This window comes from Muntiacus reevesi, chromosome 1 (genome assembly GCF_963930625.1).
Source record: "Muntiacus reevesi chromosome 1, mMunRee1.1, whole genome shotgun sequence".
Taxonomy (NCBI): domain Eukaryota; kingdom Metazoa; phylum Chordata; class Mammalia; order Artiodactyla; family Cervidae; genus Muntiacus; species Muntiacus reevesi.
The window spans coordinates 77,378,871-77,386,651 of NC_089249.1; the positions used below are offsets into that span (position 1 = coordinate 77,378,871).

Consider the following 7,781-nt stretch of genomic DNA (forward strand, 5'->3'; position numbering starts at 1 on the left):
CCTGGTGCCTTTCTCTACAGTTTTATTGGGACATGGGAGAGATTACAGGCTGAAATAGCAGTTTGGAAAGGTTTCTTTGATGTGGCCCAGTTGAAGCAAGAAACCAGCAATTGAAACACAAACTCCAGAAGCGGTTTTGACAGCTGTGAAGTTCACTGACTGCCCTGAGCTGGTGCCTTCACAAGGGTGATGTGTTAATCGCTCAGTTGTGTCCAACCCTTGTGACTTCATGGACTGTAGCCTGTCTGTAGAATTCTCCAGGCAAGAATACTGGAGTGGATTGCCATTTCCTGAGCCAGGGATCAAACCCAGGTCTCCTGCATTGCAGGCAGATTCTTTACTGCCAAGCCACCAGGGAAGACCAAGGCTGATAGGTAAAGGCTATACAGATGACTGAACAACATGTGTTTTTAGGGCGCTCACCCTCCCATATAGTCAGACATCTGCACATGACTCTCCTGTTGGCTCTTTGTATTCAGCCTCACACCCATGATTCAAACATGGGCCATGTTGCACTGAGTACATATTTAGTGAAAAATTGTTTCTAAATGCAGCTCACACCCATGTTCAAGGGTTAACTGTTTTGAAGGTGACAGCCTGGGGGCAGTTGGCGGTCTTCAGCTGGGTCCTCTGAATCAAGGAGAAGCCTCCTCACAGGAGAGATGAAGGTGAATCTTGAGGGTAGCCGAAATAGCTCAGTTGGGAGAGCGTTTGACTGAAGGTGAATCTTGAAACCAGCCTCTTGAGTCTTCATCACACCTGTCCCTTCACTAGGATTGACACACCTCTAGTGTGTCTGGGGAATGGAGAAGCTTGGTGAACCCCTCGTGGTTTAAACCAACATTTACCAAATGCATTTGCTCTGAATTCTGTCCAGCACCGGGCACTAAGGCAGCAAAGCACAGTGAGAAGTGATTTTGGAAAATCCAAAGTTGGGGTTGGGATTCCTCTGCCCAGCCTAAGGCAGAGTCCTCCATCCTCAGCTGCTGGGAGAGCCTGGAGCCATGGGGCAGCCTGGGCTGAGGGGTCGCTCCATACTGCCCTGGCTGCCTTCTGGCTAGGGCCTGGGCCTCTTCCAGCCAGTCTGCTCTCAGTGGGGTGGGGTCAAGCTGGAGGGGCTGGCTGTGTGCTGGAGGCCGAGTGAGTTGCCTGCTAATGGGGCTGGGCCACCCTGCGCTGCTCCCTGAAGGCTGGACAAGGCTAGGATTGTTTCCCTGCTCCCCTTTGTCTCCCACACCCCGCCCAGGCCTGGCCTGCCTGCCTGACACTCCTCTCCCTCCCGTTGGCCCTGCTGGCGAGAGCCAGGGACTCCGCCCGTGGAGCCCGGGGCCTGCCGACCCTCTGGCTTAGGAGCGCCCGTCAAGTTCTGGGTAAGGAAACTCACCTGGGGCCAAGACTCTCAATCTGGGGGACTAGAGGCAACGCACCTGCTCCAGCTGCAACCCCCCCCCCCCCATTTCCTTGGCTACAGCTGACTACTCCAGAGACCTGACCCTAGTGCTGAGGGGAGGACCCCGAGGGGAGCTAGACCCCAGCATCATCCTGGTCTACCCCTCCCCGAAGTAGCTGGGCTGCACTCAGGGTAGGTCAGGACACCCCCATCCCCCTCTTGGGAGGGGTCAGTCATCTATCTCGGGTAGTCTTTTGGATGCGTTCCAAGGCTTGTGGGGTCTTAGTTCCTGGACCAAGGATGGAACCTAGGCCCTCGGCGGTGAAAACACGGAGTCCTAATCACCGGCATGCTAGGTCACTTCAGTTGTGTCCGACTCTTTGTGGCCCCAGGGACTGTAGCCCACGGAGACATCTAATCACTGGATGGCCCCGTAATTCCCGGGGTCATCTACACTAAAACTCAGCCGGGGAGCAGACTAGGGGCCAGATCTGCCTTGGGTCCAGCAGGGTCCCCGGCACCCAGCTCAAGGGCAGAGGCTCGGGATTCGGGCTGGCTGTGTAAGGCTCGGAGTGTGTGAGGCGCAAACAGCAGGCAAAGCAGCAGCGGCAGGAAGAGGGGTGGGTCTGGGCTGGAAAGTTTTGGCCTGGAGAGGTGGGCGGGGTGTCCTGTTTTCCCTCCTCCCGAGGCAGTTCCACCCACCCTGGTGGCCCAGCCCCTCCACTTGTGCCAAGGAATGTGTCTGGGAGAGGCAGCCGGGAGGCGGGCGGGGCAGTAGATCCGCGGCCACCCGGAGGCAGCACACAGGTCTGAGGCTGAAGGGCGCGGGGCTCAGGCGGGACAGGGACCCGGGACACCCCCGGGGGTGCAAGTGTAGTCGTCGAAGAGCTAGGCTTCCCCCTAATGCCTTGTCCCACCAGTGGGCATCTGGCCTCTCCCAGAATTCTCCCTAAGCTCCCTGAGTTTTCTGTGCTCAGCCCAGGCACTGGGGGCCAAGGGGCTTTCTGGCGGCGGCAGCGGTGGTGATGGTGTGCCTGGGCTGTCTGTGTGCTGTCCTCTGTAAGTCAGGGTTCTTCTGAGACAGAAATCTGGGGTTAGGGGCTTGGATCCAGGGTTCCTGAGGCAGCCTTCTGGCTGAGGAGGCCACTCCACTCCTTGATGGGCCAGTCCCTCTCCATGGGGGAACTGAATGCCCCCAGGTTAGGCTGAGGAGGGGCTGGGGTTATGACCACCGGGAAGCTGGGAGAGCGTCCCCGGGCCTGAAGGAAGCAGCTTGGTGGCCAGTTACCACTGCATGCATGCCTGTACACAGCCCACCCTGGGACTCAGGGATGGGGTCCAGCCTGGGCCTGGGTGAAAAGGGACCCATGGATGGGCGCAGACACCTAATTCCCCTCTGCCCTTTGTCTTCAGGTCAACGTGGAGGTGCCGGGCCACTATGCTCAGTCTCAAGCTGCCCCAGCTCCTTCGAGTCCACCAGGTCCCCAGGGTGAGGGATTCACCAACTCCTACTTCCAAGGGCGCTAGCTGGGCGGAGGTGCTTCTCTTTGTGCAAGTGCAGAAAGCTTTGCAACAAGCTACCTCTTATCCCTGTCATTTTGGTGTGGGGCTCCTGTTCTCTAAGGAACAGGGTTTGTGACCTGCTTCCTGGAGCCCAGAAGGCTGCTTTATCCGGAGTTCCCAGCCTCAGAGGGCCACGTGTCCACCGACTCTCAACCCCATCTCGTCCCCTTCCTCTGCCTCTTGTTTCTCACCTGCTCTCTGGGTACTGGAACCTGTGGTGAGATGGGGTTGGATTTAATTTGGCTTTGGCGCCATGGTGATCTCCAGACCATTCCCTTCAACCCTGCTTCCAGAGATCTCTCTTGGAGAGAAAGGGTGGAGCACAGTGACTCCCCTCTTCTCCCCACCCCCACTCACTACCCTAGGTGTTCTGGGAAGATGGTATCATGTCTGGCTACCGCCGCCCCACCAGCTCGGCCTTGGACTGTGTCCTCAGCTCTTTCCAGATGACCAACGAGACCGTCAACATCTGGACTCACTTCCTGCCCACCTGGTGAGGGAGGCTCTGTCCCAGGCTTGGGCCTCGAGCTCAAGGGGGTGCTCAGGCGGGCCAGGACCGCCCGGGCCCACGGGCCGCAGTGGGAGTCGCCGGGGCTCCGGTGGCCTGAGCACGTGCCCGCCGCAGGTACTTCCTGTGGCGCCTCGTGGCGCTGGCGGGAGGCCTGGGCTTCCGGTCGGAGCCCTACCACTGGCCGCTGCTCATCTTCCTGCTGCCCGCCTGCCTCTACCCGTTTGCGTCGTGCTGCGCGCACACCTTCAGCTCCATGTCGCCCCGCGTGCGTCACATCTGCTACTTCCTGGACTACGGCGCGCTCAGCCTCTACAGCCTGGGTGAGCCCCCGGTGGCCGGCCGCGGCGGGCAGGGGGAGGGGCGTTGCGGGCAGGGCGCGGGGTGCGGCACGGGGGTCCTGGGGCGGGGCCTCAGCTCCCGCCCCGCCCCCAGGCTGCGCCTTCCCCTATGCCGCCTACTCCATGCCGGCCTCCTGGCTGCACAGCCGCCTGCACCAGCTCTTTGTGCCCGCCGCCGCACTCAATTCTTTCCTGTGCACCGGCCTCTCCTGCTACTCCCGGTGGGTTCTTGACCAGTGGTGAAGGGGAAGGCGGAGGGGCAGAACAGGGCGCCCACAAGCACTTGGGCACCCAGGACGGCTGGGTGTGCCTGCGCCCCACTGCTCCCGAACAAAACTAATGGCTGTGGGGCCGTTTATTGAGGACCCAGTGTGCCCAGACCCTGTGCCCAGCACCACCCCCGCTCGCTCTCTCCCGCAGCGACCTAAGCGGCACATGTCTATCCCCGTTACAGCTGTAACTTACAGAGGAGTTATGTGGCCTAAGGGCTTTCGAAGCCACTAGGCTGCACTGACATTCTTTGGTGACCAAAGGTCCCCTGCCCTCCTCTCCCCCCCATCCCAGCATAGTGATGGCGACCAGCCTTTCCCATCTTGCCTCCCAGGTTCCCAGAGCTAGAAAGCCCTGGGCTCAGTAAGATCCTCCGCTCGGCCGCCTTCGTCTACCCCTTTCTGTTCGACAACCTCCCGCTTTTCTATCGGGTAAGGCTCCTGCTTTCCTGTCCTGACCCTCACAGTGCCCAGTCCCGCCCCCTCGAGCCCTGACCCCAGCCCTGCCACCCCCCTCCTAGCCCAGCACCCAGTCCCGCTGTGCACCCCCCAGTCCTCACCAGATCCCAGACACATGATGTCGGCCCCAAAGCCCCTCCCCACCAGCCCTGCTTTTCCTTTGCCAGCTGGGGCTGTGCTGGGGCAGGGGCCACAGCTGCGGGCAGGAGGCGCTGAGCACCAGCCACGGCTACCACCTCTTCTGTGCGCTGCTCACTGGCTTCCTCTTTGCCTCTCATCTGCCTGAGCGGCTGGCACCAGGACGCTTCGATTACATCGGTGAGCGCAGACCTGGCCTGGCCCGGGAGGGGTCAGGGAGACAGCTCCCCAGAGCCCTGAGTGAACTGAGCAGTGTTCCTGGCAGGGCCCTCAGGTTAACGGCAAAACCACATATGCCAGGGGCTGTGAACAGCAGCTCACTCATAGGTGCTGATAACTCCGGGAACCTTAAGAAACCCTGGGTTTCTTACTTCCAGTTTTAGGGGAGTAGCAGGCCCAGATGATGGTATGCTTGCCATGGATCACAGGACGAGTGGGGGAGCCCTGGGGACGGGGTATGTGTCCTCACCTGCCCACCCTCCCCACAGGCCACAGCCACCAGCTATTCCACATCTGTGCAGTGCTGGGCACGCACTTCCAGCTGGAGGCGGTGCTGACTGATATGGGATCTCGCCGAGCCTGGCTGGCCACGCAGGAACCGCCCCTAGGCCTGGCAGGCACGGTGGCCACTCTGGGCTTGGCAGTGGCCGGGAACTTGCTCATCATTGCCGCTTTCACAGCTTCCCTATTTCGGGCCCCCAGTACATGCCCCCTGCTGCAAGGTGGTTCACTGGAGGGGGGTACAAAGGCCAAACTGCAGTGAGGCCCCAGCTCTGAGTCTGCCCTGGAAAGAGGCAGAGGCCAGGCAGGCCCTCATGTAGGGGAGGAGCCCAGACCCAGGCCTGATAAGCTGGGGGCACATCTGAGCCTGGAAGCAAGAGTGGCTGAGGACAGAGCGGCGTGGAGGTGAGAAGGGAGCTGAGAAGACAGAGGCGAGGAGGGGGCCTGGGAGGCTGGGAACGAGCAGGAGGCTCAAGGAGGGGGCTCTTGATGGGGTTGGGAAGTGTTGAGGGTCTGAGAGGGGAGGTGCATGTGTCCAGGCTGGAGCTGCCCCACCTGCCATCGAAGGCAGGGGTGGGGAGGAGCTGGGTCCTTTTATCTGGTCCCATTTCTGGTGCTCCTGGAATTTCTGCGCAGCCCAGGGAAGAACTAACATGACTAACCCAGGCCCACCCTGAATGCTTGTTAACCCGGCTGGGAGGCCCGCTCGTGCCCCTACCCCCAAACCAGGCAGCACTGGCCGCTGGCAGTTCTTGGCCTGTGGCAGTGAGGGCATCTGTCCTGGTCACAACCGTGGACTCTGTATCCAGGCCTCTGGGATCTGGCCTGTTTGGGTGTGTCACGGATGGGGCAGTGGGTTGAGGTGGGGGAAGGGTGCTGGGCTAAAGAGGAGAACCCTAGCTAGACTTTAGGAAGCTACCTTCAATGCTTCTGGAATGAGGCAGGGATAAATAAATAAATCAACAACAGATTTTGGGAAACACTTTCTGGGACTGAAAAAGGTAAAACCTCTGGCTCCACTCCCCATCGTCCCAGTGCCTCCTCCTCATGCTCCACAGATGCACAAAGAACCAGAGCCCCAATTCCTCTTCTGGAGTTTATTCTAGAGCAGCAGGGATGATGGGGAGGGGAGGGGTCCTGGAGAGAAGCCAGAGCTGGGGGCTGCCAGCCAGGTCGGCAGGGCTGCGAGCTCTAGACCGGGCCGTAGAAGCGCCGGTAGGCCTCCTGGAAGCCGATGTGGTCAGCTAGCTCGTCACAGTCAGGGTTGAGCTCACACACCTCCCTCTTGGGCTCCAGCGGATCTGGGTAGGGGGCTGGGGCTCTGAGAACCCACCACACTGGCATCAGCCTCCATGCCAAATGCCTGCCCCTCCCCCCACTGCACTTGGGGCTCCAGGGTCCCCCCACAGCGGCCGCACCTCCCAGCCCATCCTGCAGATGCAGGGCCTTGGCCCAGCACCTCCCCTCCTCTCACCCCAGCCCAGGATCCAGGTAGCGCCTGAGTCTCTTCACCACCTCGCTGCCCTCCTGCTTGGACACGAAGGCTGTGGAGCACAGGGGCTGGGGTCAGGGGGCTCCCAGTTTGGGTGGATAAGGTGAGGAGCAGGCTGGCCTTCCTAAGAGCCAGATGGGAGGGAGCAGGAGGGGAGAATGGGTCTCGGGGACGGGGTAAGAGCAGGTGCTGGGAGCAGGCAGCACCCTTGGGGATACAGGGCATAGCCCCCGTCCGGCCCACTTCATACCTGCGCCTTTGCCGGACTCTGCATCACCAGGCTTTGCATCTGCAAGGAAAAGGAGCCCAGTTCACCCCTGCTCATCCCGAGGGCCCTCCCCACCCACCCCCCGCCTCTGGCAGCTTGCTCTTCCCTCCTTTCTCCTCAAGGAGAGAAGTGGGGGCAAATGGACTGAGACTACAGAAAGCTAGTGAGACTGTCAGGGCCAGCCAGCGGAAGGAGTGAGGAGAGGTGCGGCCGTGACGCCTCCTCTCCCGGAGCCCACGGGCTGGGTCTGCCTGGGCCGGGGCACTCACCTGCCCGACCAGCGAGGCAGAACGTGGCCAGGCCCAGCAGGGCGAGGAGCACGAGGGCTCTCATGGTGTGTCTGGCAGCGGCTGCGTGGACTCGGCCAGTCTGCTTCTCCCAGCCTCCAGCGCTGTTTTATACCCTCTGGGCTGTGCCCCCGAGGCAGGGGTGTGGGCGGGTCACGGGGGAGCCTGCCAGGGCTGTTTGGGGCTCATCCGCCTCAGCTCTGTCAGCCAAACCCCAAAGGAGGTTGTGGTTGGAGCTGTGGCTCTCTGGGCAGGCCCCAGGAGTGATGGAGGAGGATTCGCCTCAATCCGAGACTGCCAGCCTCCAGAGATGGTCCCCAGCTCCTCCCCACAGGGTCGCCCCAGGTCCCCCAGCCCTACTCTCCCTCTGAGCCCCAGCCTCGGTTTGAGCCATCAGTGGGGCAGGCTGGGAGGGGAGGGTGGGGAGCCTAGAGAGGAAGGGGGGCTGGGGGTCTAAAATAGAATTGCGTGGAGTTAGGCTGCAGCCTCTCAGACTGTGATTTCCACCGTTGGCCCCATGGGCAGGAGCCAAACCCCAGGGAGGGCGGGCCTGCCGACAGATGCC

At 61.2% G+C, this 7,781-nt stretch overlaps 2 protein-coding genes across 5 annotated transcripts; one reads left to right on the plus strand and one right to left on the minus strand.

Annotated features, from left to right (window-relative positions):
* The first annotated feature begins 126 nt into the window (after positions 1-126).
* Positions 127-6,137, plus strand: PAQR6 (progestin and adipoQ receptor family member 6). Of its 4 annotated transcripts, XM_065902099.1 has the most exons (9): positions 127-1,370; positions 1,472-1,582; positions 2,804-2,879; positions 3,319-3,446; positions 3,579-3,784; positions 3,897-4,023; positions 4,407-4,503; positions 4,698-4,848; positions 5,157-6,137. In XM_065902099.1, the coding sequence occupies exons 3-9, from the start codon at positions 2,829-2,831 to the stop codon at positions 5,429-5,431; spliced, it is 1,035 nt and encodes a 344-aa protein (XP_065758171.1). In that variant the 5' UTR covers positions 127-1,370; positions 1,472-1,582; positions 2,804-2,828; the 3' UTR covers positions 5,432-6,137. The 4 variants fall into 4 exon arrangements, with proteins under 4 accessions (XP_065758171.1, XP_065758162.1, XP_065758154.1 ...); XM_065902090.1 differs by lacking the exon at positions 1,472-1,582; XM_065902082.1 differs by lacking the exons at positions 127-1,370; positions 1,472-1,582 and adding an exon at positions 2,131-2,197.
* Positions 6,138-6,252: 115 nt separating this feature from the next.
* Positions 6,253-7,340, minus strand: BGLAP (bone gamma-carboxyglutamate protein). Its single transcript, XM_065902143.1, has 4 exons — positions 7,199-7,340; positions 6,912-6,950; positions 6,644-6,713; positions 6,253-6,490 (listed from the first exon to the last, which is right to left on the minus strand). The coding sequence occupies exons 1-4, from the start codon at positions 7,260-7,262 to the stop codon at positions 6,361-6,363; spliced, it is 303 nt and encodes a 100-aa protein (XP_065758215.1). The 5' UTR covers positions 7,263-7,340; the 3' UTR covers positions 6,253-6,360.
* Positions 7,341-7,781: the final 441 nt, after the last annotated feature.

What these genes read in the sequence shown, in the direction of transcription:
- PAQR6 (XM_065902099.1), top strand. Translation starts at nt 2,829, where the DNA reads ATGCTCAGTCTCAAGCTGCCCCAGCTCCTTCGAGTCCACCAGGTCCCC. An exon ending in ACTCACTTCCTGCCCACCTG is followed by an intron (nt 3,447 to 3,578) that starts GTGAGGGAGGCT and finishes TGCCCGCCGCAG; the next exon opens with GTACTTCCTGTGGCGCCTCG. An exon ending in GCTCAGCCTCTACAGCCTGG is followed by an intron (nt 3,785 to 3,896) that starts GTGAGCCCCCGG and finishes CCCCGCCCCCAG; the next exon opens with GCTGCGCCTTCCCCTATGCC.
- BGLAP (XM_065902143.1), bottom strand. Translation starts at nt 7,262, where the DNA reads ATGAGAGCCCTCGTGCTCCTCGCCCTGCTGGGCCTGGCCACGTTCTGC. An exon ending in CTGCCTCGCTGGTCGGGCAG is followed by an intron (nt 6,951 to 7,198) that starts GTGAGTGCCCCG and finishes TTTTCCTTGCAG; the next exon opens with ATGCAAAGCCTGGTGATGCA. An exon ending in TACCTGGATCCTGGGCTGGG is followed by an intron (nt 6,491 to 6,643) that starts GTGAGAGGAGGG and finishes GTGGGTTCTCAG; the next exon opens with AGCCCCAGCCCCCTACCCAG.